The sequence below is a fragment of the Polyodon spathula genome, chromosome 39, assembly GCF_017654505.1.
Source record: "Polyodon spathula isolate WHYD16114869_AA chromosome 39, ASM1765450v1, whole genome shotgun sequence".
NCBI classification, from domain to species: Eukaryota; Metazoa; Chordata; class Actinopteri; order Acipenseriformes; family Polyodontidae; genus Polyodon; species Polyodon spathula.
In genome coordinates this window covers 2,058,225-2,080,300 of record NC_054572.1, presented here as the reverse complement: position 1 = coordinate 2,080,300, position 22,076 = coordinate 2,058,225, and the positions used below count along the sequence as shown (strand labels likewise).

Sequence of the window (22,076 nt, the reverse complement as noted above, 5' to 3'; positions counted from 1 at the left end):
AGATTCGTATTGAGCAGGCAGTCGGAATACAGCTACATGTACAGTGTTGCTGAAATGCAATCGGGCCAACTGGGGTCTGTTTTAATGATCTAAATGGACATGGATCTTACAATTATAATGAAGACGCTCTATAAATCATACCCCTGCCCTCCTGCAGACTTCTCTCCTTTAGGCTTTTATTGTAATTACTGATGTTAATGGTGGGGTCTGTAAACCACTCAGTGACAGTAGATTAATGAGAATAAGGTGTGGTGGTATTTATTGTGCACTGCCGCTGTTGAGAAATCATACAGAATATCTTTGTAGAGCGTCGAGACTTCATCGTTTAACATGTGCATAATGCCATCTGTACCCCTTATCGGGGGTACAGTGAGATCGTAATATGAAAATAGCAACTCGCCCCCAAAGGATATAATCATCCATTGCTGTGTTTCTGTTGCAATGCAATGTCATTTTGAAACTTGAGAGCTCAGTGCACAGGATCCTGGGTACCTGTAGCACGGCAGTCAGAATGAAAACAGGCAAGCACGCATTTCAGATACTTGCGATTGCAAACGCATGTGTTGTACTTTCAATGAGTCTTAGAAAGCCCCAATGAGACTCACCCTTTACGTGTTTTAGAACCAGGTAAGGGTTTAATAATTAAGGACATAGTTGGAATAGACTTGTAGTAGCCTAGTCTGGGGTATTGCTTTAATAATGCACAACCTGACAGTTAGTTATTACTGTACATCCCTTCTGTCTATTTTTCTTGCATATGTAATTTTTTTTTTTCGGAGTGGAGGAGAGGTGGGGATTGCAATGTATGAAAAACACATTTCAGAAACTGTGAAAAAAAGAATAGGAAAAACAACTGAAACAGATTCAAATTAGGCCGAGCCTGCAAAAGGTGCCAACGATTAGAGGGCCTGCTGACAGGTGAAATGAGATGCAGGGAGAGTTAGCAGCTGCAAATGGAAATTGCTGTACACAGGGAGAAAAGTGATGGGGGGATTAGGCAAATGTTTCTCACCTGAGCCTTGTCATTAAGAGGTGAAGAAATTGACGTTTGCACATTCGAAAGTTCAGCAACAAACCAGTCTCGATGGGAGAGACAGCTGCTCGTCAGAAAAAAACAGGGCATAATTCAGAGACAAGGAAAGAAAGTGGATTGAAATGAAAAGACTGCTGTTCAACCAGCTTAACACACTCCTTCAGTATTTCACATTGCAGTCAAGCCAAGTAATAAAATAAAAGCACTGGCAAATATCCTTTTACTAAGTGCTGCTAGTTTTCCAATGGAGAGGCTAGCTGGCAGAGAGCTCACCTCGGTGCTTCGAGGGTTAAGGGTTTGCAGAGTCAGGTGATAACAGCTGGAACCCCCACTGCAGTCGGGAAGTCAGGCCAGGTGGCGGAGCGTCGAGAGAGAAACGAAGCGTGATGAATGGCACCTGCGTTTTACTGACAGGCGTCGGTTGCATATAAAGAGCCGTCCTGAAGGATGAGGTTGACAGGTCACAAGCGCTTCATGCTGGTACATTCATAGCTCGGGGAACTCCATGCAAGAAAAACTTGAGCTTTTTTCGCTCTGTCATAAAAGTTGTGCACTCGCCAGCTTCCGCATGTGCAACGTGTGATGGGCTAGCTCTCTCCCAGTGCTAGTTATTAGTGTTCTGTCTCTACAGATCAGATTCTGGGTTTGCTTTGGACAGTCTTAATGGAGGTGTCAGACCTGGTGTGTGACTGGGGCCTGCCATGTGTGAGGGGTTAAGTTCTCGCTGTGTTCCTGGGCTCGTAGTTAAACTATTGGGATGCTGGGGAGCTCAAATGTGCTACTGTAGTTTTGTTGAACCAGTTCTAGAAGGAAATGTCAGAGTAATTGGATGCACAGCTATGGCCAAACCTAGAATTTTAGGGTTGAGACATCATAAAAAATTAAACGTAACGTTTTCAGCAGCTTTCATTCGACTTTATGAAGCAAAATTAATTAATTCTACAGGGTGATGCAAAACATTTGGCCATAGCTGTTCTGGAACTCCAGAACAGGTACATCTTGGCAGGAAATCTTAGATGAGCCAGCGTCACCTCCCTCCCATCAATCCTACCTCCGTCCCTCATATCTCCCCCTGCCTCCCTCCCTCCTACCTTCCTCCCTCCGGTCTCCCTGCCTCTCCCTCCTACCTCCCTCCCTCTGGTCTCCCTATCTCCCTCCTTCCCTCCCTCCTGTCTCCCTGCCTCCCTCCCTCCTACCTCCCTCCCTCCTGTCTTCCCCTGCCTCCTTCCTGTCTGTCTCTCTCCCTCCTGTCTCCCTCCCTCCCTCAGCAGCTCTACTTGCACAGCAGCCAATAATTTGATTTCATTGCTCCAGCCCCAGAAAAACAGATAGATTTTTTATTCACTCACCCTGGTTCACTCTATCACTCATTCTTTCAGGTCCCCTTTTTCAAAATTTGCTGCTTTGTGACTGCCTTAATTATTTAGGAATTTGCTAAGTAATCCGTCACCAAATCTCCCAGAACGAATGGAATGTCAGATTTTATAAAACATTTTAATAAAAGCAGATGGCATTACAGGGCCAAAAATCTGGTGCTTTCTTGAATAGATCTCCGAGCTGTAGGATTATCTGTTTAGAAAGAGATGATGAAGCCTCTCCATTAAGCACAGGGAGAGGTAAGGGCTGCAGAAACAAGTGGATCTGCTGCAGGAGGATAGGAAATCCACGTATTTAAAAGAGCTTCGGAACAAGGCAGAATATCCATTATTATAATAAAAAAACATAATGACAAAAACAAACCTGGGGGGACGGGACTTACTTTTACAAAGATATTCCATGGTAGGGCTGTATGATGCGCTCTATCAACTTTATGACATCACAGTGCACACAGCCAATAGAATGCATGCAAAACAGTTGGGGTATCTTTGGACATCACTGAAGCACAAACACACAAAGTCTAGTGAAGTGATCCGGCAACAAACCCCCCATCCCCATCTGTGCTGCTTTCCTAGAAGAAGGAGAACATTTCGGGGTACCATTCTACTTCTGATATCTTTGCGCATTCAAATATTTAGCAAATGCTAAAGAGGAGACGATTACTCTATTCAGGGATACCAGGTTATTTAGCAAATGGGCAGGGCAATACAATTCCCACCCCTAGTCTTACTGTAAATCAATGTTCCCAAACTTTTGAACACTACTGTCCAGACACAAAGAGTACGCATAGTGATGCACGCATGCACGCACACACAGCCCGGCTCTCACAGCTGAGCCTATGCAACATTATCATGCCCTCTGGAGCGGCTCTTTTATAACCTAATGGCACTCATCCAAGGAAGCTTTTACTGGACACAATATATTTCTGTAGAACACACATTTAAATATTTATAGCAGGTCCATTACAAGTTTAAATATTGATTGTGCAAAGTAAGGTTAGCGCACCCTATTGTGGGAAGTTACCATTTCTAGACATATTAAAAAAACGAAATCTGTTCTGTGTACTATTACTTATTTACTGTGGATTTCTTAAATCCTCCAGAGACTGCATAAATGCATAGTAAAATAAATAAATTGGTAGGGAGCCAAGATATGTGCAGTATATAAAGGACCAGAATATATGCTGGTACATATTTTATGTTCATAAACAAGTGCCCCCTTGTGATATCAATACAATAAAAAGGTGCCATAAAATATGCATCATAAAACATGCCCAGCGATTGGTGTGAAGGAACGAGGAGAGGCGTGTTGTTGCTCCCGAGACCGTGATCACAAGTACGTTTATACAGAGATTTCCGTTTTTCCAGCCTCTTGTCGGCAGCGTGAAGAACAAAACATAAAATATTTAGAATGTTTTATTGTTTCATCCATCAAGTGCTGTCGGTGACAATTAACTAATTCAGTGGTTGCTGTAGAACTGGCTTTGGAAGTCTGTACTGGATTATCAATTAACTGGGCCGCTCAGTAAAGCGTTTTCTATATATATTGGATGTCTGTTTTGGGGTTAGCAGGCTCCAGCTGTTCAAGCAGGCAAAGCTGGGCGCTTGCAGTAGTTTTGTGGCGTGCAGTGCATTTGTGCTACTTTTAAGAGTGAGTGGGTCAATTATCCACAAAATCATCAAACCCGACTGCCCGCACCTCTATTGGTCCGGTACACTGACGTACTCTATTTAAATATCAGCGTTCGGTGTAAGTGGGGTCTCGGAATATTCTGTACAATAAACAATACCGTGGAATTGGAATTCAGATCTGGGTAAAATAACTGAGAACACAAACATTCCATTCCAGAGGACAGCTTTCCAGTCTGGCAGGCTACAATGGCTAAAAACGAGGGCAGGTGTAATGTGCTCAGTGTCCAGCAGGTGGCGGTGCTGCTTTTGCTTAACCCTTGGTGTCGGGCCAAGATCTTTGAAAGGGTTATGGAGCTAAGTGAATGAGAAAGCTCTTGGCTAATTTCATATACTCTTAATGCGATCTAAGGGGGAGCTCTTAGAAAGGTTGGCTCAAGGGAATGGACATTTAGAGCGTTTTATGGCTGCAGATTGTCAGATTCGGTATTGGGGTCATTCTTTGCTCTTGTTGCACTATACACACCTGAGAAACTGGGGGTGAATCTTTGTGACACCTTGACTTTTTGTGATGTAATTTCCTCCCTGTTTCGTGATGTCACTATCTTTTTAAAACGCCCCCAAAATAACCTTCCAGATCAGTCCACTACCGTTGTTTATTTAGCAGACTCTTCTATCCGAGGCGACTTACAGACAGGGTATGTGAAGTACGCATCAGCTCCAGAGTCACTTAAAACAACGTCTCACCAGAAAGACGGAGCACAAGGAGGTTAAGTGACTTGCTCAGGGTCACGCAGTGAGTCGGGATTTGAACCGGGGACCTCCAGGTTACAAGCCCTTTTCTTTAACCACTGGACGTTATTTGCAAAACCTTATTTTAGTAAATTTGTTCTGGTTTTTACACAAGATATAAACCATCTGTTGATTCAGATCCACTTCCCAATGTGTTTTATGTCCAAAACACTTTCAAAAAAGAAAAACTATTAAAAGTGTGCATAAAAGAAGGAAAGTTCTGTGGATTTGAATCCCTTTTAGCACAGAATAATGACTAGAGAGGTTTCTAACGAGGCCGTCAGTAACGCAGGCCTATTGAAGTGTTTGCAGGTCACACTGTTCAGTCTGTCACTGAGGGATAACAGCTTTGTAACCAGTAACCAGCAAGGGCTGCATTCTGTTCAGAGGCATTGAAGGTTATAAAGCACTCCAGTTCAGTCTTTAAAAACAATACAGTACAGTACTGCCAAAGGCACCCCACAGGCATGCAGCTGGAGGGTGTGTGGAACTTGTCCTTTAATATAGAAACCTGAAGCGACAAGTCTACTAGAAGTACTATAAAAGCATACAGACTAAACATTAGTCCAATTTTAACTGATGGTCGATTTAAAAAAAAACAAAAAAAAAACAGTTGTCATGCCTCAATAATAAAGCAAAAAATATGAGTACACAATGAAATGTTTACTATAGCTCTGTTGCGTTGCACTATATACTGTACAGCCTGTGTGTGCCCCTCTGTGAGCCCAAGTTTGAGAACCCCTGTGTTAATTATTGCAAAAACCTTTGGGGTTCCTTTTGTTTTTTTTAAATGCGTGCTCAATTATTTTAACCAAATTTTATCCACAATTTAGTGTGTCCAACTTTATTCCCCTCACCTCAGCACTTCCCCCACCCCCCCAAAGCTCACGGGAACCGAAGGTTCAGTGGGTGTCCTCCGATCCCACGATCAAGCCAACTTCCTCCTCTACACCCAGGAACTCGAGAGCAGATGTCAGCGAGCTAGCGGCTCTGAAAGACCTGCCCAGCCCTGCAGGTGTTCGCTCTGAGCCAATGAGCAACAAGACGACAGCCAGCAGCACATTTTTAACCAGTAAAGTTTAATTATATATAACAACAGTACAAAGTGAATCCTTGGCTTGCAAAATAGCAGTGCTTCATATTTACAACAGGTACACCGTCATATATTATCATTAACAAAAAACAAAACAAAGACAACTTTTTTCAGAACTGATTTTTTCTTTTTTTAAATACTTTTGACTTTCTTACAATTTTCACAACACCTTTTATAAAACAACAATAATAACAGACAGCCATTGTATATTATTTTATTTGCTAGAATACAGAACTCCAGTGTCTACAAATGAACCAATGAACAGGTAGGACAGGGAGAAAAGGCAAGAGTCACATGGCTTGGGCTTGCAAGTGATAAGCTCTAAGCTTGTGTATTTTTTTTAATGCCGTTCTGCAGCAACATGACACAAAACTGGGCTGCTGACTTCAACCAATAACATTCTGAAAGTGCATAAAACACACAGATTTTTGATTATGTCAAACTTTTCTAATCGAATCTGCTCTGTAGGACCGCAGCGCATTCAGGCTTATTGTGTTGGTCCTTTTAGTGCAGAATGATTTTAGTGGAGATGACCAAGCAGGTCCGACACCAATATATATTCCCCTTCAGTGGGAAAAGCCTGAAATGTCCACTCTAAATTCAATTCCCTTCTAGACTTAATTTAAGTGTTTTTTTTTTTTTGCTGTTTCGTCTTGTGTCATCCTGCCACAGTGTATAGTCATGTTAACTTCGATTTGACAGAAGTGCGTTATTTCGTTAAATGAAGATGAATTCCCTTTAAAGTTTTAGGGTTTAAAGGTCAGGGGTCAAGTTTGCCTCAGACAGCGTATCAACTCCACAAAGGCAGGCGGCTGGAATACACAAAGCCTGCGTACAGTAGGGCTCTATCTACAAAACACACTGCACAGATTCTCTCTCTCTCTGGCTACAGCTGCGGTTAATGATTTATTACACTATCTGCTATGTCTTAAATAAAAAAAAACCTAGACCAAACAATATTTTAAATTGCTGACTTGCATGCTCCACATGCACCCCCCCCACCCCCAATACACAAACCCCTTTACCAGAAACTCAGTGATCAGTCACTGAACTCACTGATTTCATAATGCAAGCCCAAAAATAAATCTGCTGGATGACTTAATAGGATTTGGTCACTCAATAATGGTCAGTTTGGCCCGAATGATCTTATCAGTATGATAGAGGTACAAGCAGCAACTGTGTAAAACAGTGACGAAGTCACAAGCTACTGCTTAGCACTACCCCCCTCACCCCTGGGTGCAGACCTTCAGATTATAACTGCATTATAAAACATCAGCTGCAGTTTGCTCTAAGAACCTGCCTGGCTCAGTTACAGCAAAAAACAAAGAAACCAGTCACCAGAATTCGTTGTAAAGTTAGTATAGAAGTTTGAAAAAAAACAGGTAGATAGCTGGCATCAACAATCCATCTGTTTAAGCCTATGAGCGCTCCAGTAACAGTCGATGAACAGAACCTGAAGAGTTAGGGATGTTTTTGGGTCCATCAGCAATACAATAATAATTATTTTAGTTCACTAAGTTACTAGGCATCAAAATCTGGTGGAAATGTGTAGTACAGTAGAGTACCTCAAAAATTACAGTAACACAGGCCCGCCACGACAGGCTCCAGGTACCGCAAGGTTATTATGGACCAGGTATTAAATTTACTTTTGAGTTTTACTGAATTCAATCAATCAAAGCCTTTTATTTATCCAGATGAGTCAACTGAGTACACATTCTCATTTACAATGACAAGCTGGCAATACCAAGAAAGTGTGGCAAACAGCAGGTCCTGCACTGCAGTCAGAACACTGCCGCTCATTACGACAGGTGACTGCTGTTTTATACCCAAGCTGCTTACCCCTGATGTGAGAGGATAAAGACTTCAAGGTTTCTGGGTCCTTAGCCTGGAGGAAATCCAAGAGCATTGTCCCCGACCAATCTGGTGATTTTTCTATGTGCTTTTCAAAACCAGGGGCTTGGTTTAAGATGAGAGAGGATTGAAACTGGAGCTCTCCAGCTGCTGTACAGACTAATCAGATGTCAAGCACCGCTGCCTATGTCTCGGGACCTTTTGAAGTCCACATCTCTTGATCACATGGTGCGCACATGATTCCGAGATCAAAGACGTGCATCAAAGCAATAGCAGGAAACCAAAGCTAAAGGGCTTTTTCAAACACTCTTCAAAACAAGTGTGACAAGCTGGGGAGTGCTGTGCCTGCAGGTACAAATCCATATCTACTTATTTTGAATGAATAAGAAGTGGACCTTATCAACCAGCGAGTCCCACAGTCCTGAAGAAGATTTCTCTTATTTTTATTTTTTTTTTTACTGTTGCTCATCTCGCTCGTAACATAGAAATCACGCCTCTCCAAGTGGGATTTAAACTCAGCTGGTGCACCAGACAGGACTGACCTTGGCTTGCAGAGAAGTGAAACTGCCTCCTTTTCCTTACCATTCTTCTAGTCTAACGCTGTCATTATTAAATACGCTTCACTAAATAACTTAAAACCTGCTTATTTCAAGTATCTTTTGATGCAAACACTGCACTGCGAGGAATGAACACTGTGGCAAACTCAATTCCCCTGACCGGGCTGCAGCATGCTAGCACTTCTAATTACCTGTTGCCTCTGTGCAACACATTATGAATAATACAGCAGGAATTAACAGAGCCATCTGACATGCTTAATGAAATATTAAGTCTGTCGCAAGAGATCTTTGGATCTTTGGGGACTTAAGAACAATGTGCATGTGAATGCCTTTTTTGAACACTGCATAAAAGGTACAGCTTGCTAATTTTTTTTTTATCCTTTCAGATTTCTCATTGACTGCCTCTCTGAACACAGGGGTGGTTCCCAAACTGTAATTAGGGGTATTGATTGTTACAATCACTCCCATTTTGATGTACAATGGTAACTGTATGAAGACTATATATGTCTATGCTAGAGGTGACGTCAAAGTAGTGTTTGTTGTAATGCAACACTCTAATGCGTCGCTCATGTAATTAAATGGCTCCTCCCCTGGCACGTGTAACATTACCCTCGGTTTGGGAAACCCTTGCCTTAACGTGCACGGTTACAAATGTCACTCCTGTACTTCAATTCCTTACTGGTGGATTTACAGTCAGCCACACCCTGGCAAGACAGGTGCCAAGCTCCGCCCTTTCTTGTCTGTTCACATTCCCGCTTCCCTATAATGTCCCTTTGCGATTTGAAACGTGTCCAATGTTCATAAAGCGTTTGCTGTAAACACAGAGCTGCATTTCCCACCCTTGCTAATGCTTTGTGAACGTGGCCCTTTGGCACAAACGGAGCAGAAGGCAACGCTCTCCTGCTGACTAAACTATTGCACGGTAAGGGGTTCTCCATGCTGAGTTTGGGGTAAGGGTTAAGATTTTCCGACTATTCTACTGTATATGAAACCGTACAAAATCGGTATACAAGAGCGCTGCTACACAATACTCATCTGTTGCTTATTGGCACATTCTGTATTCTGCTTGTTCACTTCCTTCCCTGGCTCTTAATTTAAACTGTAGCTGAATACTTCATGTCAGCAGCATTTGTTTGCATGCTTTGTACCAGCCCTACAGCCTCAGGTCTAGGTGGCTGTGAGGATTGATGTGATCCTCACATGGCTGTGATACACATATACACGCTGGTCTAACTCATCTGCAAACTTCAATGTAAACAGGGTTTCAAAATGATTCCTCTTTGTCAATCCCTTCTTGGTCAGATTGAGTGAAACCAAACATGCCCTGTCCGAAGTTAGCAGAGATCCTGGCATTTCAAGGTAAGCAGAGCGGATTTGGAACGCTTTGACAGCTCACAAGTGTTGACATTCACCAGGAGGAGGTAAGCGGTGTACACAATCTCAGAACAGATCTACACTGTGCTGTATTTGAGTTCATTGTGCTCAAGTACAGCAAGGAGAGTATTTTGGCCAAGTGGAGGGAATTGAAAAGACAAGCTTTAAGAGGCTTGTTGAAACAGGCTTTGGTGATGGGCCATAAAGGTTGCAACGATAGCCATTCATATCCACTGAACTAAGACTGTTATGACTCTCCTTCAGAATCCTTGTGGAAGAGTTTTATATACACATACTGGATTTATACACAAATGCAAACTGAGAACAAAAAACAAAACTTGTAATTACATTTCTTCTAGTAGCAAGTCTTTAAAGAGGCAGTTTGTAGCCCCAGGGTCCTTGCTGATGCATTCCCATGCTATGCAACACTTGTCCGTTTTCCTTCCATCACATGAGGTTTGCGCTCGAAAGCCTTTGGGGGACTTTGAACACACGTCTTTTAAGACTCTCAACTCAGCACATCCATCCGTCCCGAAGGCAAGTCTTCGGATTTCATCCAATCTCAGCTCTTGGATGTTGTTGTTTTATTTATTTATATTTTTTTCTTGGGTAAGGGAAGTTTTTAAGTGCAAATTTGTGCCAGCAGCTCAAAAGACACATCTAAGAGCAATCCACGTACAGTGCCAGTCATTTTTCAGTTAGTTTAAAAAAAAAAAAAAATTGTCACGCATGTTAACCCACTCTGAGGAGATAAAATACAAAAATAATAAGCTGAATCCAGAATTTAAAAATAAAATAAAAATAAAAACCTATGAATATATAAAAATAAATGGGAACTAAAAGCACACCCCCAGCTTCAAGATACAGAGCTCTTGATTCCCATGCAAAGCAGGCTGGTGAAACAGTCCTGGTCCCTTCCAGATTTTTCTGCTTTAGGTTTCATTTTACTCTGCAGTTTCAAAAGGTCCATCCCTGGCTCTGGAATTGTCAATGGAACGAGATACATCACTGGAAGAAAGGAAGCCATTCACACTGCAGGAAGAAGTCACCATACTGACATAGCCACATTGATGACTAGTGTTACTATTCAGATGTGTGTGTGTGTGTGTGTGTGTTGGGCCCTTCCAGCAGTGTGTCCCATGACTTTACTAGTTTGATTGGGTTCAGAAGACACCTCCTCCTGTCCTCAGCTCTGTACAGACATGGCTCCGATGAGCTGCTCCACTTTGTATGCCAGCCGCTGTCTGCGCGCTTGCTCATCCTGCTCCAGCGCTGAGGTTATCTATCAGGTAAAACAAACAAGGGAATCAGGGATCAATACAGATGGCAGCTGGGAGGTGCCGAAGCCTAAAGCTGATGCTGAGTCAGCACACAGTGTACAGGTCCTAAACATCTACCATGCTGGAGTCTGGACACTAACTTATTCGGGCAGATTGCAAGATTTCAGGCCACTGATATGTACTGCACAATCTTTAATATCTGTGAACAACGACCTGACAACTGGTCTGTAATTGAGGTTCATGCATTGGTTGGTGAAGTGCTACAGGCTTTTATAGTGCTGCCTCTTAAGTATTGCCCTGTGTCCATCCCAGTGAGGCTGCCATGCATAGGAGCAGATTCTATGAAGGGGGTTGTCCAGGAATCGCTCTGCATGATTGAGAAATGGGCTGCACCCGACCTTCTCGTTCTGAGGATTAGTGCTCTATTATTAATCTCCCTTCCCTATGCAAGCACAGGTTTTGCTATCGTTTCCCAAATCCATTTAAGCATGTTTCCTATACTGAAGTCAAATGGGTCTGAAGGACTAGGGGCACACAAACCTCAAGGACTCAAGGCACGAGCTGAACTGCTTTTGTGCCAGTTTAATGAATGAACTTACCTACACGCATGCAATGATATTGCATTCCAGGGGGAATTGAAGCTAGTACTGGTGTGTGCATATTGAGTGCTATTGTAGTGTTTTGGGGTTCATTCACAAATTCATACCTTTTTTCTACTCGATGGCAACTCAAATTAGTTCTGCCTTTGCTTGACTTTGTCCTTGACCTTGCAGCGAGTTATTTTTGGTGTTGTTTTTGCAGCTGGTTTCTGCAGAATCGCACCTCTTTTCTGTACGAAGCTCACATTGGTACGTGTGAATATTAAGCTTGTACCTTTGCTATGAGCAGACTGTGATTGGAAACAGACTTGCATGGACTGAATGCTAAATCAATCACATGGAGACAAGGAGGCAGACTTTTATCAGTGTTTTTATTTAGACACTTGCTTTATGATCAGATGTGCTTGATTGCTTTATCACCATCTCCCAGTTATATGGCTACATCCAATTACAGCCCTGAATGTCATTGCTAAGGCAGAAGTCTGTCTTGCTCTTTCTATACAACTGTGCCACAGCAATGCAGTTACGTGGGACACAAAGCAGCGCTCTGCGCATTAGGATTCTGAGTTTGATTGAATTCCCAGGCTGCTGTGTCACACAGTGACACTGGCTTCAGTGCGCACTCACCTCCTCGCTGTATTTGCTGACGTAGGAGTAGATCTCGTTGAGTGCACTCAGCATGTTGAAGTCGGTGGAGTGCAGGCGCGCCTGCTCCGCCAGGTAGGCGTTCATGTCTTGGTCACTGATTGCAGGGAGCCTCGCGATGTCTGCGTAGTACCTGAGCAGAGAGAGTAAAGCACGGGGGTCAAACAGATGACAGACGTGTGTGCTTCAGCCGGTCTGTGACTGAATTCAACTCTTCTCCTGCTCCTCCAGGCACACGGCACAGTGTTACACACAGTGGAATGGGGGGAAGCAGAACTCTTCCACTCAACAGGCAGTACCATTCATTTTAGAGAACTACGACCAATTAAATGAAAAGGGCTGCTAGTTGCATGATGCAAATGGTACTTGGTACACTGTTTGCCCTTCGTAGGTAAAATGCATCCCGTGTATTCTTCAGAAGATATGAAAGGATTGACAATAGCAGCAGTCCCAGGGACTCACCTCTCCACCCAGCCCTTGTAGTTGGGGATATCCTTGGCGTACAGCAGCTTGTTGGACGGGGAGTCCTTGCCCAGGCGGTGCTCCGACGTGGAACACGAGTCCATGAAGGTCTGGGCCACGACCGACAGGCAGGCGTCCGTGATGCTGCTCTTGTGGATGTCAAACACGAACTGCGGGTTCTTGATCACGTTCACCCAGAATCTCAGGGGCAAACTGGGAGGGAAGAGTGGCACGAAATGTCGTCATTTATTTACATGTTTATGTATTTATTGCATCACACTTAACTTACAAAAAGATCTCACACGATTTATTATTGAATTGCACAAGTATGAATTAAGATTTTGTGAAAACATTTGTGATTGAATTTACAGTTTCCATTACTAGTTGTAAATTTACAGCTATTGGGCATTTTTATAGTACATTTCATTCCAATATCTTGATTCTTATGAACTGTCATGAACACCTTGATTTTTTTTAATTACTACAACTGCAACTAGTACTACTATCTAGAACATATTGGTTAACAATCAAAAATTCAAATAGGATTACCAAAAATAATAAGGGTAAAATGTCAGTACTGTTCTCTTACCAGTTGCTTTTCCACGTGTGCCGCACGTCTGTGTCGTGGATCCCGTGTTTATCTGCCTGCTCGTCCAGGAAGTCAAACATGTACTTGATTGCCAGAGGGAGAGCGCTCCCTCTGTGCACCGTGCTGAACAGCGTCTCAAACAGATCGTCCACAAACTTCTGCAGCGTACCCTGCGAACGAAACAACCGCTGAGAATTAAAAACACAGTGAACAGGGCTCTCCCTGCCTGCACACACTGGACCCCACACCCTAACCATCTACACGATGCACACAATTTACACTGAAGAGGTGCACCACACAATTTAGTATAAAAGCTCTCCTAGTTAACATTCAGCCACTCAATCTCAGCCTTTACCTTCCCACAAGCTGCTCCAGAGGTGTGATTCAGAGCTGTCTGGCCGGCAGCGATCTTAATGAAAAAACCTCCCATACCGAGCTGACACCAGGACACTGTAAACACACTTCACCAAGTGTTGATGAAGAAGCCCTTGTTTATAGACTGCTGAGCTTTTACTGCAGAGTGCAGTGATTTAAAATGGTAATCTAACTGTACGGGCCTGTTTTCTATTTTGAAGCAATAAACAGCTTAGTTGCAGGTAGAAGCAGGTCATTTATCACCCGAAGTATTATTGATATTTTCAGAATATTTACATTAGTTTCAAAATAGGACTCTAATAGTAGTGTACAGTAATGTTTAGAAATAGATAAGTAAAACTATTTAAAATCCCAGGGTAAACGTTATCAATGTGATCGACACTTAACAATACTTTTAAAGTATTCTTTAATAGCACAACCCTGTGTTATCTCCCTGTCCACATGGGCATTGGTAGGGTAGCCTCTCCCCCCTGTCCCCTCTGGGAGGCGCTACAGTACCTTGGTGGCAAGCAGACGGGTCAGGTAGATCTCAGACACCATCTTGCTGCCGCGGTCGCCCTCCTTCTGGTCTCCGTGCTCGTGGTTCTTGACGAGGTGCCACACCTTGACCCCGCTCTCCAGGTCGGGGGTGATCATGGGGGCTCGCGAGCGCAGGCTGTCCGGACTGCCCGTGTAACGGAATGTGGAGTCTGAGGAGGAAACACAGCGGGACACCGCGGTCAGCCAAGAGCATGTGTCATTGGATTGTTATTATCGTTACCTTGAAGGTCATAGACAGCAGGTCTATGACCCCTGAGGAGGAGATTCTGCACTTTTCTATTGTTTAATTGAGTTGAATTCTGCAGTTGACCTGCAGCTCTAGACACTGGGAATTCCTCTTGTTTGGTCCGTGCTACAGAGAAACTGAGAAGCTACGGTTAAGTGCTTCACACATTCAGTAACCCTGTAACCCAACTGAACAATACATCAGAAAACTGCAACAACCGTTTAAAATGCCACAGGCAGATAAGCCTACTTCATTTTTTTAAGGTTAAAGGTTGTTGTAAGAAGTATGGATCACATGAACAAGAACCCCCCCCCCCCCATCTCAAGGTGATCAAACAGCCAGTTAAAAACAAAAATAACTTTCAAATGGAATCTTCAACAGTGAGAAGCCAGGTGGCCTTGAGATCAAAGGTGAAAATTCACAAGATTCCTTGGGTTGAACTCCACAGCTCAGAGGCTGCCTCACTGCGGTGAGCTGGGGGGAGTTTGGTGAAGTGGTTAGAGCAGTGGTCTCCAACGCTGGTCCTGGAGAGCTACTGTGGCTGCTGGTTTTTGTTTCAACCAATCTCAGTTACTTAATTGAACCAGTTATTGGCTTAATTAGTCAAGATTAACAGGTGTTCCAGATCTTTAGCCACTGATGATGTAAAGGCACCTATAAACCCTGCGGCTCTCCAGGACCAGGGTTGGAGACCCCTGGGTTAGAGCATAGGCCTGGGTGTGTGGAGATTAGTGGGGCATAACCTGCACAACTGGGGAGAATCAAAATCCCCATTTGCACCTTATTATCTCCATTCAGCTGTTCTGGGAAAATGACTTTCAAAAAGAATCTGTTGGATGCTGTAATTGTTGCAGCATTCTTGAGGAACAGCCACACGGCATCGATCACGCCACTCCTCTCCTGATGAGCAAGACAGAAAGACCTGCTCTCGTTCCATTAAAGTCTTAATAATGGGCTCTGCTCGGTTTTCAGCTCTCATGTCTATGAAGAATAATTCACTCAAAATACATTTGTTATCATAGTTGCCTTTAACTCCCAGTTTTATTACCAGGGCCAAGAGTCGTCCAGATGGAAGCCATTTACATCGTTAACTAAGTGGCGTCTGGGGAGAGCGGCGATGGGTTCAGCATGAGAACGAGGCCCACTGCAGCCGGGGCAATCTGTATGATTATTGAACAATAAATACCACTGTCAATGTGGTCAGTTAACGACGACAGAATTTCCCTTTGTTTACAAGACTTGTGTGACTAAATCCATGGGAAATGCGGTTTCAGGCATTTTCTTTAGTGCTGGGGAAGCGGTTTTGAGTTAGTCTCAACTTACCTCACCATCGCAGCATGTACTGTGAACTGGGCTATGCCTTGCATGGCTCTATAATAGCGCTATGGTAGAGAGTGAAGTTTTGACAAACCCCTATGTGATATTTACCACAGGGGTTTTATATGGCACACACTTGATTGTCGTATGCGTGCGCGCTGCTCACCGTATCTGCTGATGGAGGTGCGGGAGATGCTGGCGGAAGGTGGGATATTGTAGGACGAGGTCTGCTTGGGGACCAGAGCCACCACACAGCGGTCTGACACCTGGGGAAAGAAAAGAGAACAATGAAACCACCACACCGCTTCACTCAAGCAGCTTATTGATCCTGCGTTCCGAGGCTATAGTAACCTTCACATGGAAGACAACAGCACTAAAAACAGGTCTATAACGAAAGCTATTACTTGCACTTCATAAGACTGAATGGATTGGTGCTAAATGAAAAGCCACGACACGGTGAATTGGAGAGCATTCCAGTATTTAACAGCATCCTTGGGGAGCACAGGGACACCGTCAGTCACAGTGTTCAACTTTCCACAATCTTCTTCAGCTCTGCCTGACTTCAGCTGCGCCGTGAGATATCGCGAAACCAAGAGGATACAGACTGAATGAAAATCTAACAACGTGACTACAGCAAAAAATGGACTGTCTCCATCAGAACCCGCTGAGTGGGTTACTGCATTCTGCAGTGGAATGGAATCCACAATAGAATAAGGAATTAGATAACACCTGCAGAATTGTATGCAAACCAGAGAATGTCTGCGAGTTTCTTTTTTCTTCCCTTAGTATAATGCTTTCCATTTTTTAAAGCCAATGAGGTGCAGCACTGTATGAAATTTTTCTTTACACCCCCAACGCCCCATGCTGCCCTGTGCTGTCTGTGCAACTGATTTCTTCCTAGGGTTATTCGAACTTACACGAAATCAGCAGCTGTACACAGCCCATCAAATACTTCTTTATTAAAACAGCTGCCCAGCAGAGATTGAAAATGCAAATCCATCGTCTCCCGAGACAGACGGGTACAGCTGTGCTCAGACAGGCTTTCATTTTCTTTAAGAATCATCTTACTTTTGGTAATTGAAATTGGCTTCTAATCTCTCCTGCATTTCCCCCTTGACAGTCAGAATGACAAACAATCCAACCCCAATACATACCCGAACCCCCTCCCCTTTATTAGAACGCCTCAGCATTCCTCCACTGCTGCCCGACCCCCACAGGGAGGGAGCGAGTTGCCCGCGGATCTTTGTAGAAAAATCTCTTAAGGCCATTATTAAAGGTTCCAGGCTGGCCCCTGGGTTAAGAGGGAATGTTTTAATAGCCAGGCTGGAGATGGACTTGAAAGGCTTTTTGAAATGCAGACGCTCTTTTCAGTTCTGCCACAGGAATTGGAAATGCACCTTCGGAGAGCAGCCTTGCCGTCTCCCTCTTCCAAAGCTGACAGCGGGAGCCAGCTGTGGCACCACAGGTTATTATTGCTCCCCGCTCTCTTCTTTTTCTTTGCATTATAGCAGCAGCTTAAAGGAAAAAGTACAGCAGGGGGAAAAAAAACGTGTGCATTGGGTCTTCAAAAGAATTCCAGAGAACTGGAATAAACAAAGTTATATAGAAATGCCCCTTGTTCCAATTATGCCTTTGCCGTATACAGTGGAGATATGCTAGGAATTCTAAGTTTTAATTTTATTGCGCTGGTCGAGGACATAGACCAGAACAAATCCAATATATTATGCTGGCTATATTACAGAATGAATACCTCACTGTATGAGCACATGGTTTAAAAATTAAAACAATTAGCTGCCAACACCACTGTAAGACAATTCCGGCACATTTCATCCTGCTCTGTGCTGTGCAACACTGATATCCAAGCGGCAGACTCCTCCACAAGACTTTGTAACGGCTTCCCCGGCCTCCTTCTCCACTGGTAAAAGATGTTCCGTTTTCTTGCTGTGTGTGAGGCCAGTGCTCCAATTTGCCAGTTAGTTCCAGCTGCTTGGCTGACAGTGTGAAACTCTTTAACCCTCCCTGAGAGGGTGTGAGACTTTCGCTGACCTGAAACCTACCCTCTCCCCTTGCTATACAGACCTTTGCCCGAGGAAAGACAAGCAACTGAGCCAGATATTGTCAGGGTTTTGAGTTACTGGCGAGGCCTTAAGAAGATACTGCAGAACTTCTGACCTATTTGAAAAAAGGCGCCTAGAAATTGAAGTTCAACAATAACACCTCAAAGGGGTATTCCTGGGATTTCACTGTGAATTCCATTCTGATGTAATCCTCCTTAATATATCACTAATTATTATTATTATTATAATGAACCAAAATAATCGATCTCCCTGCCTCTACTGACTAAACATGCAGCTACTTAGCCCTATTATTGGAGACACTGAGAAAGCCTAATTAGATCTTTATTATTTTTAATTTAGCATTATTACATAGTTATGAATGATATTTTTTTTTAATGTAAATTAAAATGATGTAATGTACAGTAATTAGACTAACACAGCCAGTAAAATAAAGTGAAGAGATCTTCATAGATGAAGAAGAGAAGAAAGCTGTATTGCAATCAGCTCCATCTGTAAAAGTGTATACAGATTGCACCTAACAGGAACCCAAGACAATCTCAAACAGACAGCCCCTCCCATACCACACACAATACAATAAATATGACGAGTGTATATCGGAAGCCTCAGATCCTTCTTGTTGGCGCTCCATGTTCCTCCCCACCACAGCCTTCTGTATTTCAATGTTTAATCTTCTTTACCTATCTCATGCCACTCAAACCTTGAAATTGGAAATGCATTGAACTGAGTTCCCTGTTCAGCAGCAGCCCCTGGAGATCATAATGCTATTCACCAATTACAAGGTTAGTGGTTTCACCTCTGGAAGAGCAGAGAGAGAAACTGGGGTTCCTAGACCGAGAGAGTCTTGGTATTAAAATATTCATGCTGCCACGTCATCAACAAAAGCCCAATGGAACACGCGTTCTGTGGCTTCAAGGTGTGTGTCGCACGCAGGTTTCTGAATTGCTCTGCATGCTGGATTTTTTTTTTTTACCTGGTAGTGCATTAGGGTGTTGAGCCTTTTCCAGTCGTTCTCAATCTTGGTGGTGATGTCTTCATCCTGTAGGACCACTCGCGCCATCCGCCCCTGACGCCACTCTGGAGGAGAGACAGGACCCAATCAGAGGGCTGCTGGGACTGTTCCCTATCTGCAGGGTGGGGCTCAAACGATGCACCACAGGCACATGCACAAACCTGTATGCTGAGCTCTGGTACATGTGTCCATGTGTGCTGTTCCATTTGTTCTCATGAATGCTCATGGGAAGTATGCGTCTATGATGTAATGTTTAGTCCGGTTTATTCTCCCCCTATGTGATATTGAAGGGGGAGTGATGGGAGCCTTAAAGAAACCTGCACACCCCTTGCTGTATGCTAAACTTAGACTGATTTTCATCAACACTTTATAAAATGTATTTTGTTAGCCAAAGACCGCAGTGGAATAAAGAAATGTGTACTGGTGCAGTTTAGAAAGTTTCTTCCAGATTGACAACACAGAAGTTAATCGCTGGGATTAAATGAGCAGCACAACCCACCCTGAGCCCCCAAGGATTCATTTCAGCTGTTTCTTATTCTGAAAAGCTCTTCCCTCCGTGACGTGTATTCAAGTGCTTTAGCTTTCTTAATCGGTTAAATAAATGGCTTGCAGAGAATTCATGGATTGATTGCAAGGGTCTGGCTCAAGGTCAAAGTCAGGTAGAACGAACATGAGAGAAACTAATATCCCAATGCAAACAAGGCAAGTAAAAAAAACAAAGAGCTTGACAGCTCACCGAATAATACAAATGACGAAAAAATAACGCCGGTAATCTTGCCAAGCTGAAGAATGTTATTTTATTGTTCTCTGCAGAGTGTATTGCATTGCCTTTAGTTTGTGCTAAGCACAGCAACCCATCACTTTTTAATCCTAGCTAGAATTTTCTTTTAGTATAACTTAGGCTTATAATTATATGGAAGAAATAAAAGGTATCGATTTTCACTGAATCCATTAGTGGGAGGTTCAAGAATTTGTATGTGTTTATAAAAATGATCCCAGGGAAAGGGTGAGGTACAGTGTGGGTATGTGTGTGTGTGTGTGTGCGTGCGGAGTGCCACTGCCCCTCTTACCAAGGTCCATGTCGACAGCCCGCGGGCGTTGGAAATACGGCACGTTCTTGTAAACTGTGTCCAGGATCTTCTCTTTCACCTGTGTGATGGTGTCGCAGTTCAGCACCTTGACGGGGATCTCCGGGCTGTTCTCGTTGTCGGGATTCACGCAGTTCAGGATCTGTGAGGGAGAGCAAAGCGGCCCGTTAGCGAGGTGCACTTGAGGGGCTGTTCACGCCACAGCAGCCTTGGTTGTTGGATCTGTGCTGGGGCTCTGAAGGGCTATTACTATGCTTGTCAGAAACAGCAGGAAACCAATTCGATTATCTGTACTAGCCTAAATTCAAAGCTGGTAAACGCAAAACCATTTATTTGATTTTTTCTGTAAGATAACAGCACCATATCCCCCTACTAGAAGAAAAATACATCAGGACAGGTTACAAAACTGGTGAGAAAACAAATCAGAAGGTGAATACAGGGGCGTCTGGCAAACCCTATCGGCAATGCTGGAGCCGAGTGGACCACTGACCAGAGTCTTGTACTCAATCTGCTGGCGGATGAGCTTGTCCTCGCTCAGGGAGTAGCGTGCCTCTCCAGTGATGGCGTCGATGGGTCCCTTCTCCATCTGTTGCTTGATGGCACAGTAGAGCATGAAGAGAGGCTCCCCGGCACACTCCTGAAACACACGGAGAGCAGGGGTGAGTGCTCGGACACGGCACAGCGCAGCAGTGTAACACGAGGTAGATGGGACCACAACACAGGGGAGTGCTCTACCCAATGCATCTCGCCCAGAACTCGCAAAACTTATAATGTATATATTATTAGGTTTCTGTTTAATACAACTGTCTCTATAGCTATCTGACCGAATCCTTCATGTTCAGGACAGAGAAGGTTGGCGGTAAGCAAGTGCCAGGAGTTATCAAAGACAATGCCATTCAACAGGTGTTTCAGATTGGTGGTGTTTTGCACCCACCTGTAATATCTGTTTGTACAGTGTCTATGTATTGCACCTATCTGACCCCATGCTCATCATGAGGTTCAGTCCTCTCTGCTCTCTGCTCCAAGGAATTGCCATGCAAGCAATCAGAGATGCCTTCCACCCTCCCCTGCTCACCACGCCAGCGACCTAGACCTGCTGACACGAGATGCGGGTCCAGGATTCATTGCTTTTATTAACATACTGTGGAACTTCCGTTTAGAAGCAGAAGTTCAGTGTGTCTATAGAACCAAACTATTGCTCCACCTATAGAGGTGTACACATGAATCTGCAGTCTGACTGGGGGCATGGGTGGGCTGGTTACCTTCAGGAATTTGTGGAGCAGGAAGGCAAACCAGTTGGTCAGCATCTTCTCAGCCACCGACTCGGTTCTACAAAACAAAGAAGAAACCGCTGATTAACAAAGGGCAGCGAAGATTGTAATAGGAAAGCACTGTCATTGTTAACCTGCTGGTTTTAGCCATCGCCTGCACAGCGCATTCTTTGTTAGAGAGAGAGAGCTCCTGAAAAACACCGCCCTGTTGACGTTTTTATTCCTTACGAGCTATAGCCGAAAGAAACAGGAAAAAAAAACATAAAAAAAAATAAAAAATTGGGAGAATATCAAACTGTGAAAAGACAATCCTTTTGATTGCAGTAATACTTGCCAGTCCTTTCAATACCAATAATGCAGTATTTATCCTATCTGAAGTCCAGGATTGAGTGTGCAGGAGGGGGCTGGTCTCTTTCTGAATACAGAAGTCATTTCAGAAGTATATTTTCTGTCCTCTAAACAGCACAGGAACAGAAGGGAGTGCAGCTGGTCCCTTGTCTGGTGGAGCTGGGTTTTCACTGTGAATTCCATTAGGATGTAAATTTATGAGGAAGGAACGCTGCCCTCCTGCACACGAGCGTCTATTGTCCCATTTCCCCGTCAGAATTTAACACATGCAAATTACACGTTTCCTTGGAATACCATTGATGCTTAGAACAGGGCTGTGACAGCCCATCACCTGAACCCCCCTCTACTTTCTTACTCACACACAAGGCAAAAGTGGCTGGTGGAAATTTAGTATCTGGCTCAACCCCATTATGATGTAAAAATGGGGTCAACAAATTGCTGGTATTTCACAGCAATCAGTGCAGCCAGGACTGTGATTATAAGAACACACTGCGGCTGCTGCACACCCCTTCCATGCTGCTTTTATTGCATCAAAGATATTGCC

The 22,076-nt window shown here is 43.8% G+C and overlaps 1 protein-coding gene across 1 annotated transcript in view; it reads right to left on the bottom strand.

The window, feature by feature from the left end:
- Positions 1 to 5,888: 5,888 nt before the first annotated feature.
- The window catches only part of LOC121304735 (plexin-A2-like), a 146,854-nt gene continuing 130,666 nt past the window's right edge, over positions 5,889 to 22,076 (bottom strand). Inside the window, exons 23-32 of the mRNA XM_041236103.1 lie at positions 21,176 to 21,242; positions 20,404 to 20,550; positions 19,896 to 20,055; positions 18,787 to 18,890; positions 15,905 to 16,004; positions 14,154 to 14,344; positions 13,281 to 13,450; positions 12,692 to 12,904; positions 12,212 to 12,362; positions 5,889 to 10,987 (exon numbers count right to left, since the gene is read on the bottom strand). Coding sequence (XP_041092037.1) covers positions 10,892 to 10,987; positions 12,212 to 12,362; positions 12,692 to 12,904; positions 13,281 to 13,450; positions 14,154 to 14,344; positions 15,905 to 16,004; positions 18,787 to 18,890; positions 19,896 to 20,055; positions 20,404 to 20,550; positions 21,176 to 21,242 — 1,399 coding nt within the window. The 3' untranslated portion in view covers positions 5,889 to 10,891. The remainder of the gene's footprint in view (positions 10,988 to 12,211; positions 12,363 to 12,691; positions 12,905 to 13,280; positions 13,451 to 14,153; positions 14,345 to 15,904; positions 16,005 to 18,786; positions 18,891 to 19,895; positions 20,056 to 20,403; positions 20,551 to 21,175; positions 21,243 to 22,076) is intronic.